We start from the raw sequence: 22210 nt of genomic DNA, 5'->3' as shown, positions 1-22210 counted from the left end.
TATTAGTATTAGACTTCTTTTGAATACATCAGCCGTGTGCATGGGGAAGAGAATAGAATTGGGCAGAGCTAGAAAAAACATCCGACTATAAACCCATCATCTTGCCACAAATTGCTACCAGTGGTTTGGGGAGACATTGTAAGAAGCAGCAGCTCCTCTTTGAGGAGTAGCCTTTTCTCCTCAGAAAAGCAAAACCTGGAGGTCAGCAAACAGTTTTATGAACTGCTGAGGCTGTCTGAGCTGTCAGCCCCATTCACAGAAGCAAACCAGTCAGCACAACAGCTTGGTGACAAAGTTTACTATTAACTGCAGAACAGTTCCTCAGCACTGAAATACTACATTAGATCTGTGAAGAGGTGCTGGGTACGTTTTTCTACATAATTACAGCAAGAGAATTAGGTTAAATTTTAATTGCCATTCTTCTAGCAAACATTTTTTCATTCCTTTATCAAAACAGGCTTTCTCACCCCCACTTTGAATACAATAAGTAAGCCTGAAAACATAAGTTCCCATTCATCTCACATACTTAAATGATTTTGGTACTTCAATTAAATTGCTAAAGTGTAAATTTGCAGGCAAAATGCACCTATCAAACACACAGACTGAGTTACCCAGCCAAACACACTGAAACAACAGGAGCCTGGTTACTTCTGCAACTCCAAATCAGTTTCTGTCTGCACAGATGACTGCAGCTGTGAAATGCCTCGTTCTGTGCGGCCCCAGACCTGCTTTACTGGGTGGAACGGCTGTTGGGTGCGCTGCTTCGGTTAAGCCCTATCTGCACGTTAAACTTTGTAGCCACCTTTTTGAAAGCCTACCTGCTGGCAGCTGCAAATCTGAGGGTTGTTTTATTGAAGTATCCAGCCTCGGACAGAACAGCCTTGCTGTGTTACACGCAGAGACCCGAGACCAAGCCAGGCAGCTGAATGCACCAAGAACTAACTCGAGCTCTGAGAGCACAACATACAGCAGAGCAACCCCTGATGTGCAGGACTCGGGACACTCCTCCCGCCAGCAACTTTTCATTCTGCTTCAAGCTGGACAGCCGATAGGGGCCCCGTGCAAGTTCACAGCATGACCTGATCAGCAGGGAGTTTATGGCACAGGCGAGATTAGAATCCAGTTCCAGAAGCAAATAAAGCCTGCAGTAACTGTGAGAACGCATCTGCCTTATCTGTCTCATCCACCACACGCCCTCATAGTTTAACTGCAGAGCCTTCTGCACTACTTCATTCAAATCCAAAATGGGTCTGTTCTAGCCAGGGAGGGTCCAAGGGTGAAAGACAAAGTGATAGAAATGTTGTATATATGAGGAAAATCAGAGAACAATCCTGTTATACCTAAAACTCTTGAAATTGTAATCTTTTTAATAAATTAACATAAATCAAATTAAGACCAAATGGCGAGAAAATGGTTCAGATGGAACCTCGTTAGACTATCATTTATGAAGACCTCAACTGCACAGACAGCTTCTAACTGCTTTTTCCACCAGATGAGATGAAGGACAACTTGTCATGAGACTAGCTGGTTGTAAAACCGCTACGAGCACTAACAGTCAGGAGTCCTGACATCCAGTCCAGTTTTTGCAGGGGAACCTCTCTCTGCTGGCCAGGGTCAGTCCCTGTTTTCTCAGAAAATCAGCCCTGCAAGTGATAACATGTAAAAATGAAAGCATATAAAATGACACCTCCCTGCATCTCTGCAAAGATAACTTGCATTCAGTCCAGCCAGCGCAGAAGAGCTTATGTATGACTTTCTTGCCAACTTCAAGCATCTGCCTGAAACGGAAATAATAAAATGCTGTGAGATTTGCTTTCCTTCCCCAGCCTACCTTAATGGTAGGAACCACTAAAAGTTAAGCTCAAAATGTAAAAAAGAACCAGATACTGTGTCCACATAAATGAGTTTATTTACTCACAGCCAAGTAACAAAGTTGCCTTCTAAAGCCAGCAGGGACACAAAAGACGGAGACAGGTGTCCTAGGCAGTAATAACGGTTGTGGCAAACCTTTTTCCAATTTAAGACCCTTCACACCTGGATCCATTTAGAAACTGCAAAAAGGAACCGAGGTACCATGTGTGCCAACCTACTTTTCTCAGCTGCCCTCGGGACCAGAGATGAGCGCTGCGGGAGGTCCTGCTGGCCCCAGCGGGGCAGCGGATCACCTCTGCTGGGAGTCTCATCCTCATCTGCAGGCAGGTGATGGCACCAGCCTGACAACAGTACAGAGTTTGAGCTACTCAAACACACTAAAATACAGAGGGATGTAAAAAGCAAAAACCACACCCCAAAACACTTTCATCCAGTGGAGAGTTGGGGGAGAAAGCTTAACTGTGTCCTAGCTAAGGGGAACAGGAAGGGCCTTGAAAAGTACACAGCCCCAGCTGAGGAAATAATCTTAAGAGACTGCAATGCCTTCCTGCTGGTTGTAGAGAAAAGACCTGTGCTAGTCTTAGACAATTATTTTGCCATAGCTACACACTCCACCAGGTAGCTCACTTCTGATCCCCCCAGTGCCCACCCGGGACGCATTTCTTGGCATCACACACATATTCTCTGCTACACATAAAACCCCAGAGGCTGAATCTCAGAAAACAAAGTAATTCCAGCAGTTTGGGGTCCTCCACAGGCCTGGACAGAACAAGAACTGAACAGACCTAGACACACCCAGAAAGCAGAGCAAGCAAACCCCGATCCTCACAGCCACAGCACAAGGACAACCCACCCCCCACCTAACCCACACCCCCATTTCTGATTCTTTCAAGCAAACCTAAACAAACTTAAAACAAAAAGACTTTTTTTTTCCCTTAAGTCTACTTTGAGTTGTCGAAGGCACCACGTTGACAGGATCACCTTTTCTCCCAGCTGGTGCTATGTATGTCAGTCTTCAAGCTCCACACAAGAAATACATGTTCCAGACAGGCGAAACAGGGTTGCCAACCGATGGTAGCTGCCGATTATTGTTGCACCCCCAAATACTTTTTAACACTCTGCCAACTGCACTGGAGTCAATGCTAGTATCACGACTGTTCTTGACAGAAACCTCAACTGCATAGGCTTGAAAAATAGACTCTGTGCAGTTGCAGTTTCAATCTTCCCCCCCCCAGGGAGAACAAAACATGCAAGTACACATTACTGTAGCTTTACAGTTGTGCTACACTAGAAATGTCACTCCAGCCAGGAATGCACAGTCCCTCTTCAACTTTCCCAGTTAAAAGCAGGCAGGGCTGATGCACCAGGCTCATCTGGGACGAAGGCAAAGGCAGTAGGAAAAGGGCTAATCTGCACAGCAGAAGCTGTGTCAGTTCGGTTACGCCAGCAACTCCTGATGGAAATGGGACTCCTAACAAATTCTTCTACCTATGGTTAAACCATTTCCTTTGAGGACATATGTTCTACAAGCAAAAGGATTTGGGGTTTGTGTTCTGTTTGCTTTGCTGCTGTAAATTGCAGCTACTCAGTAGCTGATGATAAAGCTTTGCTCACTAGGTGTAAAAACACGAAGTTTCCACATTTGTAACCAACATCAGGATACCAGAACAGCCCTAACGTGAGGGCTTTTCGTGGGCACCACTCTTCCTTGCTTTGACAACAAGTGAGGTTTGGACTGAGCGTGAGACAAATTCTAGCAGGGATGGTAACCCTGGACAAAGAGACAGGCGACCATCAGATGAACAACATTTATTCATCCAGCAAGAAGCTACCGCAGCTGTCACGCTTCCCACCAAGCCTTGTCACCAAGATAAATCAGAAGCCAAAGCGTCAGAAGCGTCAGCTGTGCTAATAAAATGGATTTACAGTGTTGATACAGACTGGCATTTTACTACAGATGTACCCATGCGGAAACAGTGCCCAGGACGTGCACTGATGGGAAGCCCCCGACAGCTTTGGCGATCCCAGAAGCTGCCCTGGGGCAGTGGGTAAGGAGCACTGCAGGAAGGAATGAGCAAATTCAGAATAGGGACTCTACTCTCCTGCTTTCCAAAAACGCTACAAAATTTGAAGACGTGCTGAAAACCTTAAATTCGAACCCGACTGATGTCAACGGAGCTGTTAAGGTTTTGACTAGAACAACAAAAATCTGCTCCCCCAAACCAACTTCAGCTGATCTCCACCAAAGAGACACACTGACAGACTTGGGGCCACCTAGCTCTAGTTCCTCCTACTGCCCTAGTGCATTTTTACTCAGATTAGCAAATGTCTTCATCGTTCTATTAGCACTTAAATCATCAGCAGTGTGCTCATTTACGATGCAAAATGTTCCCCTACCGAAGTCCTGCCTTTAATCTGGGTTATGTGTAGATCAAAACAAAACCAAAGACACAGGGACTGATCCTATCAGCAGCAGCAACACAACTAAAGACACTGCTCCAAATACTGCTCTGTACTCGAGAGCATGAACATTCCTTTTAAAAACTCATAAAATTAGGAAATAAATCCTGAACAAGCACCTCAAGAAACTGGAGGAAAAAAGCTGGCATATAAAAACTGAGAGCACAATAATACCACTTAATGAGAAAAAAGATATATTTTAAATTACAATTTCAGCTGTACTGAGTGTATGTTAAGAAAAATACACTAAGAAGTCAGACGGGCTTTAGATTTAAAATTTTAGATTCACATCTTAAGCCAGGTGTGAACCGTTGCAACAGGTGAACCACTCGTGGCTCCCTGTGACACAGATGACACGTCTCAGGTGCCAGCCAGCACTGCAGATGTAAGGTTAGGCAGCATTAAACTCAGCACAGAAATCTTTCTACCAATTCCAGCAGACTCTGAATCCAACAGGATACTTTTAAATTAAGAATTGCATTATTGCTGGATTCAGGTATTGCAGTCCAAACAACAGGCTTTAAAGCTGAATTATGAGTTTTTTATAAAAAACAATCACTTAAGTTAGTTTTTTTACAGTTTCAGAGAGAATACAGAGGAGAACCTCACATGAATTCTGACACAGAAGGACTCAAGGGCAACAAAGAAGAGAAAAAACAGGACGAAAAGCAAAATCATCAGATAGGTACCTGCCAGAAACACCATGATTTTCTTAAGTAGCCCTCTCAAACTTAATTGAAAACTGTATCGCTCTCACCATGTTCCCCGAGAATGAGACAAGTTGGCCACCACTAAGCAACACAAGTCCAAACGTCCACCTACTCTCTTTACTTTGTATTTAGTTTGCAGAGCTGAAACACAAGTGAAAGGTAAGGGGAAAAAAAATCTGCCAAGTAGACTAAAAGCCTTTCAATCTGCTGGTGAAATACCTTTACATCAACTTATATCATGCCCTCAGCACAAACAAACCATGAGTGCTGTTAAAAGCGTGTCTCCAGCACAGCTATCCGAGGAGGCTCTGAGGCTACAGCACTGTTCAGTTTCTTTATTCTGAATACTGCAACAGCAGCAAACACACCACTGGTTTTCTACTCCAAGCAAAGTAAGTTTGGTGCTTTTTGTTTAAGGACTTAGCTAGTTAGTTTTCGGGTGCTGCTTAACAAGGATAAATAAATAAATATTGATGAGCTACCTGCTGCAAACACACTCAAGCTGTATCTATCAAGACCTCCACCAGTTTCAGTGGCAGACAGCAGAGCCAGGCGCATGTAAAGCTCTCCCAGTCCTTGCTCGGTTTAGACCCTGTAAAAATAACAATAGACTCAGATGACTGCAGTCGCCTGTTGATTTACAGACCAGACAAAATACAGGACTCCTCTGCCCATTCTCCATGCAGTTGCCGCCAGGACTCTAAACTGGAAGGGTTTGGGCTTCGCTTTGTGCATCCCTCGCGGGACACCTGAATGTACCGATCGCAGAGCTATCAGCCCAGCTCCAGCTAGCGCCCTGCCAGCAGGGTCAGGGAAGCGCCTCGCACGAGCTGGCTTAATTCAAGAAAGAGATTGCTGAGGAGCGTTAAATAAATAATTAAGCCGTGACAATGACCCGGACCCATTCAAACCCTTGGCACTGCCGCTCCTACCGAAGGAACCCAGGCTGCACGACACCTCGCTGCTGGCTGCTTGCTTCCCCCGGGCTCCTCACCGCCAAGCTTCCCCGGCAGACCCGCGCCCAGCCCAGCAGCGAGGCGCAGGAGGGGAGCCTCCAGCCAGCCTGCCCACCCCGGGGGGCTCCGGGCAGGTGCTGGCCGCGCACCTCCGGCATCGTTTCCTCCCTCCCTCCCCGTGCAAGCCCCGGGCGCGCCCCCCACCGGCGCTGCGCGCCCCGGTGAGGCGGCGGGGACGCACCTGCGGCCGCCACTCGAACCGGGGAGGGAGCGCGGCCTCCTCCTCCTCCTCCTCTCCTCTCCTCCTCCTCCTCCTCGTCCCGCAGGCGGAGCTCCCTCCCCGCCACCCCCGCCGCCGGGGCCCGGAGGAGCCGGGGCGGGCGGCGGCGGCGGCGGGGCCGGTCCCGGCGGGGAGGAGGGCGGGGCGGGAGGGGGCTGGGTGGCGGCTGCTGCTGCTGCTGCTGGCGGTGGCGGTGCTGGTGCTGCTGGTGCTGCCGCCACAGCGCTCGCCGCCTCCCCTCCCCCCCGGCGGGGGCTCCTCGCTGCAGCCTCTGTGCTCCGCTCTCGGTCATGTGACCCTAACGTAACCGGACAGGAAAAGCCGCCGCCGCCGCCGCCGCCGCGCTGACTCCGTTGTTGCCGCCGCCGCCGCTGCTGCCGCTGCCGGGCGCCGAGACCACGGCGGCGGCTCCCGGCGCCTCGGCCGCCCGCAGGTGAGCGCCGCGCCGCGCCGCCAGCACGTGGGGCCCGGCCCCGCCGCACCGGCGGGGGGCTGAGGGGAGAGAGCGGGGCAGGGAGGCGGCGGGGGGGCGCTGAGGGGGAACGGGCCGCGCCTGCCGCCGCCTCACGAACCGGGCCGGGCGGCTCCAGCCGGGACACGGCCCCGGGGTGGGTGAGGGCGGTGTGCGGGGGGCGGGGGGGGCGCCGGTGGCTCCCGCCGCAGGGCCGGGCCCGGCCGGTTGGGGCCCGCTCGCACGCGCCCGCCCTCGCGGCTCCCCCCCCCCCTCCCCTCCTCTCCCGGGCCGGCGGCATCCGGCGCGGGGAAGGAAGGGCGGGGGAGGGGAGGGGAGGGAGGGGAGGGAGGTGGGGGGGGGGAGGGGGCGGCCCCGCCTGTCTCCGGCTCCTCGGCAGGGGCGGGCCCGGCCCCAGCGGCGGTGGCGGCAGCGGCGGCTCCCGTCTCGCGCGCGCGCTGCGTCTCGCGCCGTCGCCGTCCGTCCGTGCGCGTGGCGTGCGCGGGAAGAGGGAGGGGAGGGAGGGAGGGAGGGAGGAGGGGGGGTGAGGGGAGGAGAGGGGAGGGGAGGGAGGGGGGGGAGGTGGGGGGAGAGGGGCGGGGCTCAGCCAGTGAGAGCGCCGCGCGGCCGCCCGGCCTTCCGCCCCGCCGGCCAATGGGAGCGCGCCGCCCGCTGGGTGCCACAGGGCGCGGGCGGCACGGGGATGGGAGGAAGGGGGGGGGGGGGGGAGAGGGCGGCCCGCAGGCCACGCCCACGCGCGCGCGCGCACGGCGGGAGCGGGAGGGAGCGGGCGAGGCGCGCGCGCCGCGGGGGCCATTTGCCCTCCCTCAGCGCCGCGCCTGTAACGGCGGGACGGGGCCGGGCCCAACGGCCGCCAACGGCCCGCATGGAGCCCCTCCGGGCGGCACCGAGATCGTGAAACAGAACTGCCGGGCACCCATGAGCGGGGGGGCCGAAGGGAGCCGGAGCCCGATTTTTATTATTATTATTATTTTTCCTATCAAGAGCGTTAGCTGAGCAAATAATCGTTTGGTTATTTTATTATTGGTCACTGAGCCCTGCTGTCGCCCTCCAGCAGGCAGAAATGCTTTGAAACGTGCTGCCCTGTGTGCAATACACCTTTGTCCTCTTCCCTAAAAATAAAAAATAAAAAAAGAATCATTCCTAACACACTAAGGAAACAATCAGCTCGTACTTTACCCAAAATCTTGGTAACTTCCCCTTAAACTCATGAAAAAAAAACAAACACCTCCCTGTACATCTGCTGGTTTTGATCCATTTTCCACCACCTCTTTATTTTCTGTTTGTAGAGCATCCGCAGTGCCCCGGATCTGTAGAGCATGGGCATGTGCCCCGTGCCCGGTGCTTGCGTTGCCCCACGCCGTGCTGTTTCACCCGGCTGTGGGCAGGACTGCGTTGGTCACTGCGTGCTGTCACTTCTGCCCACAGCTCCGCTTGTGTTGGTTGAGTTTATACCCACTTGTTGATGGTAGCGGCCATATATTCATCCGTCCATCCATACGCAACCCTCCTAATGTGTTTCCCTGGCTACTTTTTTCCCAAAGTTGCCAATTCTTGCTTCCAGAGGTGCCCTCGAACCCTTGAGAGCATGCTTCTGTAGGAGCATGTGGTGGGTGAGGCTGCACAAGCCCTGGTTTAGGCTGGCTGAGGTCGGTGCCACGTTTCCCTGGTGCTTGCCTGATGTTGCACGGGTTCCCACTGATGGATGGAGCCATACACGTCACCCCCCCGCGTTCCTGCTTTGTGGGACAAAGTAGGAATTTCCCAGGAGAGAGCAAACCACTTGCACCTTTGTGAATCGTGTTGCGTGTCGTGAAGCAGCGGTCCTTGCCTGCGTGCGAGGTGTCATTGGTGTTGTAGTTTGGGGTTAAGAGGTGTTATTAATGCAAGGCGTACAGACATTAGAGGAAAATAACCACAGAGAGATCTACTGTGGCACCTGTGTATCTACTGTTAAGTTTTACATGAAAGTCGTTTGCTTTTCAGAGTGTAAAAAAATGGATTTGGCCAACCATGGACTTATTCTGCTGCAGCAACTAAATGCTCAGAGAGAGTTTGGTTTCCTGTGTGACTGCACGGTTGCAATCGGGGATGTCTACTTCAAGGCACACAAGTCGGTCCTTGCTTCTTTCTCCAACTACTTCAAGATGCTCTTTGTTCACCAAACCAGGTAACTACGGGAAGGCTGACTTGACTGTTCAAATGTTGTTCGGTTAGCTGTGGTAGGGAGGTCTAGCGACATCTTGAAAACTGAAAGGTTCCTTTTGCTTCTTGCTGCGACCTGGTGAATGGTATCTGATCATATGTGCAGACCAGAATCTCAGTTTGAAAGTGTCAAAGTGGAAGATGAAGTTCATTAACATTAATGTTATAATTCAGTGAATATTCTTCATCCTTAAAAAGTATGGGACGCCTGGAATTGAGTATTTTAAGGCTCCTGTCTTCACCATTGCACTTCTCTTCCTCCACTCCCTATATTCTACGCAGTCTTGGCAGTATTCTTGACATTGCCAGAACATTATAAGCAGCCCAATAAATATCTACTAGGAGGTTTTGAGAAATGGATGTGTAAAATAGGGTATTATGTTTTGTGTTTTTCTTTAAATCAGATAAATAATAAATAAATAGAAAATAAAGGTTGCGTTGGGTTTTGGGGTCAGGATGGGCTGTTCTGTTGGCTTGTTTGTGTCTTTTTTGGGGGAAGGGGAGAGCTGAACAGAGAAGGCATTAACAAGATAAGTTATGAGACTGTTTTAAAGATTTTTGAGGAATTCTCTTTTTCCCAATTATTTGAACTGTATCAAAAAGTTTAAGTGAGCAAAACTCTCAGCTCTGGCTAATAGTCTTTGTCCAAAAGTAAATAAACATCAAGGAGAGAAGTACGTTTGCACTTCTGAGACAGGACTGTAGCAGGTGTATCAGTCTTGATGCTCCGTCAGGAGCATACGGTCATCTCTGGAGGATGTCACTGCACAGTTTATTTTGAGTAATACAGCTGAGTTCAGAAGCAGTAAGAGGGAGCTCAAGAAGGGTACACCTCACGAAAAAGAAGAATTGGTTATAATTTCCTCCTCAGCTTGGTAGCCTACTGTGGTCAGAGCATTCAGACCACAGTGCAGTCATGTCCACTTCTGGATTTGTCTTTCATTTAACGTCTGCTTAATGTGAGAGCTACAAATAACTCTGAAAAACAATGAGAATCCCAGATCCTCTCCTTTTGCAAGGCGGCCTAACTGAGACATTCCTGATTTTCTTTCTTGTTCTGTGAACCTCGCCTTTCCACCTTCACAGAGATCCAGCTGGAGGACTGGGGGGTGTTTCAGTCCAGAGCATCCTAATGGGGGATGCATAGAGCGTGATCCAGCTTCAGGATGCTGTTGGTTTCAATCCCGTTAGGCTGAAGAGGGCATCGCAACCAATGTGCCTCACTTAATTGAACACTCTAACCAAGGGACTGTTAGTGCTGACCAAGCATACTACTGGTGCTACCTTTCCTTCCTCCCTGTTCAGGGAAAGAAGCTCCTGTTCTCTTGATAAAGAGCCTGGCCTTCACGGGTTGGATGTGCTCGGGCTACACCTTTTCCACCAGATCCTCAGGGAATTCCCACCCTGTCCTGCATGTTTCTGGGTCATAGTGCAGCTTAGAGGAGGTGATACCGCACGTTTGCAGAACTGTTACTGTAAACACTAGTAGGACGTAGAACCCAAACAGGTAAGTGCCAGATGAGTTCTCAGGGCTAAGAACGGACAAAAAAGGGCTGTGAATTTATACTCCTGTGCTAGCAAGTCTTAATTTGGCTGCAGACATGTTTGAATCCAATTAAAAAAGGGGGAGGGGAAATATCTTCAGAATTTATGAAATATTTTGATGTCTGTGACATCAAGTCTATCACGCAACAGCAATTTGGAAAGGTGAAGATTGCGATGGGACAGCTTAATCTTTATCTAGATCTGGTTGAAAACATCATTTCCCTTATCAGTTACTGATCACTTTGTTTCACCTTTCAGTGAATGTGTCCGTTTGAAAGCGACTGACATACAGCCAGATATCTTCAGTTATCTCTTGCATCTGATGTACACCGGGAAGATGGCACCGCAACTCATTGACCCAGTTCGACTAGAACAGGGAATAAAGTTTCTGCATGCGTATCCACTCATTCAGGAGGCCAGCCTTGCAAGTCAGGGAACTTTTTCTCACCCGGATCAAGTTTTTCCATTAGCATCTTCATTATATGGCATTCAGATTGCAGATCACCAGATAAGACATCCCACTAAAGTTACATCAGCAACTGACAAACTCGGGCGAGAACCAAGGCCACAGACTTCACGGATGACCCAAGAGCAGGTTTCGGAAGGCTCGCAGCTCTCGCAGTTAGCTACAACTATGCCACAAGTGACCCGGACAAATATGACCACTTCTGACCCCTTGCCATCATCTTTATCCCCGGAATTGGTATCCGCTGCCGGTAATAATTCACCTGCGGGAGAAGAGGCCAACATGGAAGCATCTTCTTCGGATGAACAGCCTTCTTCGCTCACAATAGCACACGTCAAGCCAAGCATTATGAAAAGGAACGGGAGCTTCCCAAAATACTATGCCTGCCACCTCTGCGGTCGACGGTTCAACTTGCGCAGTAGTTTGCGAGAGCACCTGCAGATCCACACAGGAGTTCCCTTCACGTCGAGCCAGCAGGGAGAAAGTAATATTTCTTTGTCTCTCTGTAACAACACGGCTGAAAAAGATGCCATGGAAGTGCCTGAAGCCGGGATGATTAGTGACAGTGAGCTGCAGCAGATCTCAGACTCTCCAATAATTGATGGGCAGCAGCAATCAGAGACACCGCCCCCCTCAGATATTGCAGACATAGACAACTTGGAGCAGGCAGATCAAGAGAGGGAAGTAAAAAGACGGAAATACGAGTGTTCCATCTGTGGGCGCAAATTTATTCAGAAAAGCCACTGGAGGGAGCACATGTACATACACACTGGCAAACCCTTCAAGTGCAGCACTTGTGACAAAAGCTTTTGTAGGGCTAACCAGGCTGCCAGACACGTGTGCCTAAACCAGAGCATGGACACGTACACGATGGTGGACAAACAGACTCTGGAACTCTGTACTTTTGAGGAAGGCAGTCAAATGGACAACATGCTAGTACAGACCAACAAGCCCTACAAATGTAACTTGTGTGACAAAACATTTTCAACTCCCAATGAAGTAGTCAAACATTCGTGCCAAAATCAAAACTCTGTCTTTACGCTAGAAGAAGATCGCTCCATTCTGCTAGGTGCTGGGGACACAGAAGCCACAGAGACTGAAAACTCAGTGTTAGCCTCCATCAAAAAGGAGCAGGAAGCAGTGTTGTTAGACTGAATGTGAAACCTGTATCAATTTTTTAAGTTTCTTTACTCATTTTTATTAAATCAACCCTCCCTTCCCCACCCCCTGCTGCCTCACTTACCCCTGCCATCTTTTCCACCAGCCTCCTTCCCACCCATTGTCTTCAGCAACCAGAACTGTACTGGCACATTAGGAAATGGGACTTTGCCTCTCCCACCGAAACAAACAAAAAGCTCTCGCGTCGAACCGCAACATAATTGATTTTAATACAAAGGAACATGTGAAAATAATCCAGCTAACTATGTGGATAGTATTAGTTAATCCAAATTTAATAGATTTTAAACAAAATTTAGATTGCTTAAAAGTGTATTTAGATACGATGATGAAAGTAAATGAGAAACAGAGTATCAGTTTGGTAAGCAAAGAGTATATATATTAGTTTCCCTGGTAAAAGGCATTTTGAGAAAATCTGGCAAATTTAACACCATGCGTTTTAGAACTCCACATGCAAGTTGATTAAGATTATAACTTGAAACCCTCAGACTTTTTGCTCAATGAATGCAAAAATTGTTCATTGAGGTAAAAATCGCTGTGAGTATTGGGTTTCTTTTAGCCTTACGTTTTCCTTCAAGTATGCCTTTGGGTATCTGTTTCAGGTAGCATGATTGATTCAAGCAAAGAAGTTACTAAGTCAAATTTTGACTTGGGTAGCTGAAATAATAATGTGATGGCAATCTTTATATATATATATATAAAAGTACTGTATATGTATAAAGATTTATATATATATGGAAAGTGTTTGTGTGTATATTTGATACAGGTAAATAAATGCACACATCCTTTTTAAGCAACTGGCAGTCTGCTCTCAGATTCAGCCCAGAAAGTATTCTAGTTGTTTGACAAAACTTGTTATTGCACAGGTTATTTTAAATCAAATCTAAAATGTCCTCAGCTGTGTGCATTTTTATTCGCCTGTAGAACAGAAGCTGTTAGGTAAGTGTTGTCACCCAAGATGCAAAGGAAGCTGGAGAAGTGACATCCTGGTGAGCACAGTACCATCATCGGTGCAGCACGTGCATGAGTTGTTAGCTATAGTTTCAAGTCATTCTGGATGAAATGAGAGGGAAAAACTGTATTTATTGCCTTACTCAGGCAAGGAATGCCCGTGGTTTCATTTGGTCTAATTGCATGAGTTAAGATGAAGAAAAAGTGGTGCAGAGCCGTTCTAGCAACAGGGGATCATGGTTGTTTTAAAGCAAATCTGTAGTGTTGACTGGCAAATTCTGCTCTTTGAGAGTCCCTTTATTTTCAAAGCCAAGACAAAGTCTGCAAAAACTGAAAGGATGAATTCGGTAGTTTTTAGTTACTGCTGATGATAGCACTGCAACTTTGTGTTAAAAATCAAGTTGTTGATTCTTATTATTTTATATTAAAGTGCCCGGATTTTTTGCTGGTAGCCTCAAAACCTAAACTGACAGCAAGGAGGAAGCCCGCCTAGCGATTACTGGGCCGCCAGAAGGCTTGAAGGACAGAATTAAGTGCCCCATCGTAAATGGAGACACTGGGTGTTCGGGGGGGAGGGGTGGGAGAGGGCAAGTCACAAACCACAGCTCTTCTCTGTGTATACATTTAAACTGAATATCATCTTTTTTGTGTATAGTTAAGTTCTCAAATTTGTAAGTTTTTATACATCATTTCATTGAATAAAAACTGAATTAAATGGGATATGATTTATTGAGTTGCAGGTGAAAGGTTGTTGGTTCTTTTGATCCTCCTGAAAGAATTCTTACTGAATCAGTTTAAAAGCCAAGCAATGTACTCTGCATATCAGACTAATACCTCCTCCATGCATATGAACAAATAGCTTACTAAAGCCTAAAACAGTGGATTTTGCACAAAAGGGTCCCTACCTATTCATATTTCAAGTTTATTATTATAATGTGACAATTATTGTAAAGTTTATTGTAGGTGGCGTTGAGTTTATTATGTCTTCTATTGGCCTAATAGGTCTAAAATCAGTTGATTTTACATCAAGGTATAGAAGTATTTTGAGGTAAAAATACAACATCTTACAGAATTATTTTAGTGTTGCCCATTTTAAAACTTTCTTTTAGGATCTTTATCTACCAATGTAATTTCTTTAAATGTGTTTTTTATTTCGTCTCACTTACTCTGAAATGCTCTCAGAGCAGTGGGAAAAAAAAAAAAAAAAGAAAAAAAGGAAAAAAAAAAAAAGAATAAATCTTTCCTTATTGAGGATATGGTCAGGGTTTTGAGGTAGCTGTGGTTTAGGGGATAGTCACAAGTTCATTTCCAAAATGACTACTACTGCTGAGTGTTGCCATCTCAGCTGTGAGTTACTACATATTCAGATGATCTTTCAAGAGCTCCAGGTCAGCTCCTATGCAAAGTACAAGGGTTTAGCTCAACTCCCCCAGGACCAAGTTGTAGCAGGAATAGATGCACGGCCACACCATTTTTTGAGACATCCATCAGCTCCCGATCCTTACCTTATTGCTGCTCTTGCCTCTCTTTTTCTGTCGTTTGGAGAACATGACGTTTGCTTGGTTACACGTCAAAAGGGCTCAATGAACTGGTCTGGAAATAATGAGTCAAAAAAAAAAAAAAAAGTTTTTTCTGTCAAATCCCATTTGAGCTCTGCAGAGGGTTTCAGATGGCTCGTGGGTTGTGCAAGGGCAGAAATGAGCAGGGAGGAGGAGCACCGAAACCAGCGGTGCTGCTGGCAGTGTGTGGGGCGAGGAGGGCAGTGTAGGCAGTGTCCCCACCAGCCGGGGCCCTGCCAAAAAGAAGGGTGACATGGGGCAGGGAGCCGCCACGGCAAGAAGCTGGCAGTGACAGCCCTGCCGCTGCGAGCCACGGGAAGCTGCAGGCTCAGCAGCTTTCACCTGTTACTATCTGTTCTTAAGAAACAACGCTGTCTGGTAAAGAGAAAAAAAAAATGCAATAAAGAGATGATTATTTTTCTATGTGTTCAGCTGTTAGCATGGTTTATTGCGAATGCTCCTTATTGTGTGGTGCTCCAGAGTGGTGTTTGAATCCTTGCTTCTCACTGCTTGGGCAGTGTTCCTCTACCCATGAGTTAGGAACATTACAAAAGGCAGGATCACCGTGTTTTGATTAAAAACATATATATACTTTTTAAGGTATTAACAGCTGAAACAAGAATTTAGGTATTTACAGCATAATCGCAGTTTTGTCCCAGCTTCTCTGTTAAATCCTGCCTGAATTAGTACAGTTAGAGATGACTTCAGGTTTTATCTTTAATTTTTTGACACAAATTCATGACTGCATTGCTCGTTACTCAGTCTGCTCGCTTGCAAATTTTGTACCAAATTAACAAAGAAAGACAATTGTGCAGAAACTACTGAAAAATCTGAATGAAAATCTGTCATCATTCAAGTCTGGACCGTAGTCCCCAGTATATTTCCAGAGGAGTAACTTGGAAATTAATTTCCCTGGTATGTCATATACCTCTGCCTTGACCTCCGAAGTACTAAGCACCTACAAATCTATTTGGTCAATAGAGAGATGATTATTGCTTCTGAAAGTGAAGATTACAGCCATCTGTAAAAAGCACTTTTTGTCAGCTTTGTACCAAATATCTTCTTAGTCACCGGTCTGCTAAAATCGTTCTGTTTCTGCAGGGAGGGAATTTATTAGAAGATGTTTTTAGGTACTTTGCCTTTTTGGAAAGTAATATATTGCTTTGTTTATCTTCAACACAAGCTACCAAAGACCAACATGATCCATTCATCAAGTTAAAGTATTTTTAATTGGTTGTTTTTGCACACCTTTTAATCTTCAAAGGAAAACACAAATAAGGAAGGATTCATTTTGGTGTAAGTTAGATTCTTTCATTGACTGTAATTCGTTCCTTCCTACAAGGCAACAAATGTTTCCATGCAGCAAGATACTTCATGGCTATGCATGATTAGAAGTATTTAGGTACTAAAGAAAAAAAAAAAATCCATTTAGCATTTGTACTTCAACACTGTAAATATTACACTCCTAGTTAGTTACAGCATCATACTTTTGTAATGAAATCTAGGTGATACGCTACCAGTGGGGATAAAAGTGGTTTGTTTAAATAGCCCAGATGTTGTCCCACCTGAGGCAGAAATTTCCATTTCTATGGTTGTTGCTTTGTTCATTTACTTCTGTTTGTAAGGATGCCTTTTGCCACTGGATAATGAAATCTCAGTTGTAACAAGACCAGAACAAAATGTGGAAAGAAGCAAGGAGTATTTTCACTTCATTAACGTATATTTGCCAGATGATCTGTGAAAATTTGTTGTCCTTAAACATGGGCTTCTGACAAGCCTGCCATGGAAAGGGGCATGGCTTAGTGGAACTTGGCCAAAACCACAGAACTCACTTCCTCTGCGGTGCAGCCTCACTGCTGAGCAGCTATGCTTTGCGACAGACCGCATTCGCCAGGATGCAGAACTCAGCGTGCTCTGTGCTCAGCTGTCAAGGGCTTGCTGCCACTCCTCGCAGTAGCACTGCTGTAGCGCTTATGCCAAAGAAGCTGCGAGTAGGACTTCCTCGTATTCACATCATGTTTACTGCATTAGCCAAAGACTGTGCTTTCCTGGGACCTTAGGAAATCTACTTGGAGAAGAGAGAAACTGAGCCACAAACGCGAATTAACTCAAGTGCCCGGCTGCTGCATGGCTCTGCGGGGCATGGAGGAGGCAGCCCTCTGCCCCGGAGTGCCTGGGGAGGGAGCCACAAATTGCTGACTGCAGCAGGCCTGGCTTCAAAGCACTCCCCAAGTTTTCTAAAGAAGCTTCCTGATAAATCCAATGTTTCCTTCAGTCCTGTACCTTAATCTGCTAATCACGTGGTTAAAGCATTTTCCATTTTGTTACTACTTTATCACGTGACTCCAGTTTTATCAGAGAATTGTTTTGTGGATTGTCACAATTCATTTGGGCCTCCCAAATTCACAGAGCAACACACTCTGTGAATCAAGCTCCATCTCATGAGCTCATTGGCAAAGTCTCAATCTCCTTTCAAAAGACTTGTCCAATTTATTAATTCTCTAGATTGCTGTTTCATTAATTCACCCACTCATTAGCTCACAAAGTCACTAACTCACACATTTATGAGTAAAATAGTTGCCTGTCTGAGGGCAAGAATACTCATCCCTCCTTCTCCACCACAGTGCAGCCACCTCCTGTATCCCTTCTGGGACAACTATGTGCTAGCAATCTATGTGCTAGGTGCACTTGAGGTGTAATCAGTGTCTGTGAGAAACCAGCTGAGCCTCCTGCCGGCAGAAGGACCCGCTGTGACCCTGCAAAGGACAGCACTAGATGGTGCAGTCACACCAGTGCAGCCACCCGGGCCTCCTGGCTCGCTGTCTGGCAGCCCATGGCAGAGGCAGGCTCCTGCTGTCCCACAGAGCCTTTCTGTAGCGGTAGGGTAGGTAGCTGCAGGGTTGCAAAGGAAAAGGCCAGCCGCTCACCTCCGCTTTGCCTCCTGTTCACCTTCCCCATCCCAAGCCCCCTGATACCACCTGGGCACCAGGCCATCAGGGTGAGCTCTGGGCTCCCTATCCCACAGGGGTGTTTGCCCCCGCTGCTGGTGCTGCAGGCAGCACTCCCACATCTGTCCCATGGCTCATCCTGTGCCTGTGTGATGATTTTGTCCTTCCTTTGGTGCAATGGGGGTCTGACATCCGTGCTGGTCCTGCTAAAGCAAAACCCCTACACACGGTGAAAGGAGCTAAAGTCCCCATAGTGCATGTAGGAAAGTGGATGGGGAAGGCAGTGTGGATTGCTCATGCCTCGGGAAAAGGCAAACCCACTCATGGGATTGTCTTCGCCCAAGGACCGGGGTATACCTGGTAGGTCATGCAAGAGAATGGGGATATCAAGTGCATGCCTCAAGGAGATGCAACCCTGAGAGAAAACTAATCTGTAATCTAAGTTATATGTTGGAGGAAGACGCTGCAGGATCAACAAGAGGTCAACTTTGCAAGGAACCGGGCAAGTGCAACAAGGACTTGAGCTAAGCTGGTGCTAATTGTTTAGTTAATAATAATCTTTCCTTAATATTTTTTTTTCCTTTAATTAAATTATCCTTATCTCAACCCGTGAGTTGTTCTTTACTTTACTTCTTCCCCTCCTCATCTAAGGAGGGGGAGTGAGAGAGTGTTTGTGGTGTTTAGCTGCCTAGCACAGTAAAACCACCACACTCAGAAATCAACAACATGTCTCTTGCTTTGTTTTCTACATCTGCACAACTTGTTGCTGGGCTGCTAAGGTAGCGTGTTTCACTCTGGCTCATTGCTGGAGCTCCTGTTCTTCACTTGGTATTTCCTCCTCTTCCACAAGGAGCAGATGACCCGCCTGTGCTCCTTCCAGAAGATCAGGTATGTCTCTGGTGGGTGGGCTTTCTCCTACTTGGTGGGGCCTACTTGGGTGGGCTTTGCGTGCTGTGTTGGCTCAAAGGCAGCATCCCCTTGTTTTTGGAAGTTTTTATGTAGTTTGTGTTCTGTACCCTGGAGATCTGCAGTCTTAGGCTGAACACCGCTCTCCTCTGATTCAGAGTGGTTCTGTCTCTGCTCAAAAATCCTTCCAGCAGCAGCCGTAGAGCTGGGCAAAGCCTGCAAAGCCAACCCCTTCTGCATCTCCAACAAGACCCAAATCTGAGGCCTTTCATGACAGATTTTTTTGGAGGGAAACACAGGCTCACCTGTCTCCTGAGTAGTGCAGGCGCTGGGATCCTGCCTCAAACAAGAAGCCATAAGTATGATGTCTGTATGGCTGACCAGGACAGGGAGTCAACTCCCCCACAGGTCATTGCCAGCAGCTGGCTGGAGGGGTTTTAAGGGCCGAGTGTGGCTGCCCCGGGGAATCTCAGCTGGCAAGGGTGTGTCTCAGAGAGACTGGCTGCAGTATCGCTTTTCCTTTCTGATCTCCATCTGCCGCAAGCAAAATGAAAGCAAAAATCAGCTGCAGGAGTCAGAAGAGACTAGAGAGCTATGCTGCCTTTCATCTGTGCACAGAGACATGCGATGGAGAACGGGGAGCAGAAGTATGTTGAAACAGCAACTCAGATCTCAAGGGGAGAGCCTGAAAGATGACTAAGCAGTTAGGCACTCAGGAAGCAGTCACCTACACTGCAAAACTGTGACCATGCATCTAAGGACACCACCTTTCCTGTTTTTTTGGTTCAGTTTGGTTTGGTTTGGTTTGGTTTCTTCTCTTTTGGGTAAGTGCTGTTAGGTTTTGCTTTTGTTTGTTTGTTTGTATTTTTACTCTGTTTCCTTTTAAGACAATAGGAACATACAAGGCATATATGTAACAGTGAGGTATTTTACATTTATAGGTATTTTTTGACGTTGTAGAGGTTTCTGTGATAACTTTGTAAGGTTGATATGTCATATGGGCAGCTGGCAATGACAACAGTTTTCACCATGCAGCCAGACCATGCCCCAGTCCTAGAACAAGCATGGATCTAGGGGCTCGTGCCTTTCAATGTCTTTCTCAGCCTGAATTGAGAATGCCTGGCTCCTGCTGTGTCAACTGAGGGTAGTGGCACTCCAGAGACAGTGCTTCTCTGAGGGCTGGTGCTTTCTTCTCGACCCTGCCAGCCAGAGAACAGGAGGTGATGTTGAATGCAGTGTTCTTGCCCCAGGGAATGGGAGCACCACCTTCAGTTCTCATTGGCTTGAGGGTCAGAGATCTCTTAGCATAGGATTTGTATATTTATAGAAAAATAATAATAATAAAATCAGAGAATCATTAAGGTTGGAGAAGACCTCCAAGATCATCTGGCCCAACCATCCCCCTACCACCAATGTCACCCACTAACCCATGTCCCTAAGCACCAGGTGTGTCTTAAAGAGAAGAGCATACTAGGGATTTGGAGTTGATGGAGTTGATATATACTTTTTTTCCCCTTCAAAAATTGTGAAAGATGGATCCTCTTGCTAGAAAGCTTCCTAAAGGAGTTGTTTTCTGCTCCCAAAGGAAGTTGTCACACAGGAATCAGAAGTCCTCAAGACCTGTATTTGTGTCGCAGCACAAGTCCCTAATACAGAAGGGCTAAAACCCGTGAGAAAGTCACCTACTGTGGCAGCGTCACGTGAAACATTTTCCTCCTTCTCATACTGGTGAAAGAGAGTAGGACATGGTGGCTTAATCCAAATCTGGCCATGCCCTGATGGTGGTCTCCTCCAGAGTGCTTACAGGCGCTGAGCATTTGCGCAGTGAGAGAAGACAAGTGCAGCTGCTGCTGCCAGGTGGATTTATTTGCTCTGGCGTGTGACTGCTGCTAGTGGCACTAACTTGCAGTGCCACACCTCCGTGGTGATACTGAAATGAGAAACGAGCACATTTATTTCCTCCTGCTGCCAAGGAACACGATTAAATGTGGCTCTGAGGACCAAGAAATAGGGATACAATACCACTGACACTTAGCATTGACATCTCTGCTGCTCAACGTAAGGGAGAGAGGTCATTTGCACGCGTGACACTCAAGGCATTAAGCTGTCTCCAGGATAGCATTGAGGGCTATGGATTGCTCTGGTTGAAATGAAGCAGACAATTTTGCAAAAGCACCAGCTTGCAAGCTGTATATAAGAAGGCAGTTCCTCAGTTTGCTTTTAAAACTTGCCAGCTGAGTGGCAAAATCCTTCAGTGTCTGAAGGGATCAGCAGGGAGGCATTTCTTGGTATCAGCCTGCAAGAGGAAACGTGTTAAGATTACACAAACAAGTTGCTCTGGCTACTCAGAAACCCATGAGAGGCTCCAGGGAGTAACCAGAGCAAGTCAAACACCTGCTCAGGAGACGCTTAGGTCCAGGAATGACACTGCCTCTTCAGCTGACAGGGGCATTTGTGGCAAAGACTTGCACTGCAGCCAGAAACCAATGACCTGCCAAGCAGGCCTCAAGCCCAGTACTCTCTTAGGCTGCAGTTTTGATGCAGAAAAGCCACAATCCAGAAAAAATCATCTAAATGTGGCTGAGGGGCCACAGCCTGCCCTCCCCAAGACTTTTTCATCTTTAATGAGGGCTGAGGGTTTCAGAGAAGGCTCAACTTGTAACCAAGGTGTAGGGTTAGGATTAGGGCTAGGACTGGGAGGGAAACATAGACAAACCTGCAAAGGGGCTGCTGAAGGAAGGGGGTGGCTCAAGGACTGTGTAAGGACTGTGGTGGGGAGTGTGGGCACAGGACGCTGCTTGTTCAGCTGGAGTGACACCAAACACATAGTTCAAGTATTGCAGAACTAAACTGAACATGTTTCTCTACATGTCTTTCTCCATTTATTCTCTCCAAATGTCAGCTTTATTTTCCCTTTCACCCAAGAGCATGTGCAGGAGATGCCCCTGTTTCTGTCCCTGTCTCCCCAAAAGAAAAGGGTGAAGGAGGAGGGGGACTCCTTCCTGCCCCCCTGTGAGGTCTGCTGGTATCTCAGGGCAGTGGTGCCTTTGCACCACATTCACGTGGAACACACATGCATCTTACTCATCAGTAAAGGCATTGCTTTTTAATAACAATGACAAAAAAGGTGAAGTCTTCAAAAGAACGAGTGTTAGCATCCCTGAATTAAGCCGCATGGATAAAGCTGCTGGCTCTGCCACAGCCTTGCCAGTTGTTCTCTAGAGCCAGCATTGCTTCAAATACCACATGGATACTTTGCACATCTAACAGAAAAAGGCTTTGTTAACAACATCTTACCCTCCCAAGAACATCTTATTTTCCCAAACAGTTCTCAGAGATGGAGATAAGGAAGGTCCCCTGACTTAAGCAAGTGTAGTAAATAGCTTGGGGAGAGACAGTGCCTATCATCTTTTCTGATACAGATTTCACTGAAATGCAAACAGCTTTGGGCATGAGGCACTCCATGTTTATCATGGAAAGCAATACTCATGTCCTCTTGAATTTTCAAAAAGCTTTACTAGAGGGGAAGTATAGTGCAGATCAAATCCCTTAAACCCTCAAAGGTAAAATACCTATAGTTAAGAAAACTGGAAATTATATGCTTTACCTCTCACAATAACTGCCTTAAACTACAGGCTGGAGGCCAAGATAAAGGGAGACACTGTTAAAGCAAGGGGTAGTGGTACATGAAAGAAACAAGGAGT

General features: G+C 47.2%; 1 protein-coding gene across 1 annotated transcript; it reads left to right on the top strand.

Moving 5' to 3' along the window:
- The first annotated feature begins 8454 nt into the window (after nucleotides 1-8454).
- On the top strand, nucleotides 8455-13656 carry ZBTB2 (zinc finger and BTB domain containing 2). Its single transcript, XM_032185762.1, has 2 exons — nucleotides 8455-8920; nucleotides 10759-13656. The coding sequence occupies exons 1-2, from the start codon at nucleotides 8634-8636 to the stop codon at nucleotides 12119-12121; spliced, it is 1650 nt and encodes a 549-aa protein (XP_032041653.1). The 5' UTR covers nucleotides 8455-8633; the 3' UTR covers nucleotides 12122-13656.
- The last annotated feature ends 8554 nt before the right edge of the window (nucleotides 13657-22210 follow it).

This window comes from Aythya fuligula, chromosome 3 (assembly GCF_009819795.1).
Source record: "Aythya fuligula isolate bAytFul2 chromosome 3, bAytFul2.pri, whole genome shotgun sequence".
Taxonomy (NCBI): Eukaryota; Metazoa; Chordata; class Aves; order Anseriformes; family Anatidae; genus Aythya; species Aythya fuligula.
This window is presented reverse-complemented; position numbering and strand designations above follow the sequence as displayed.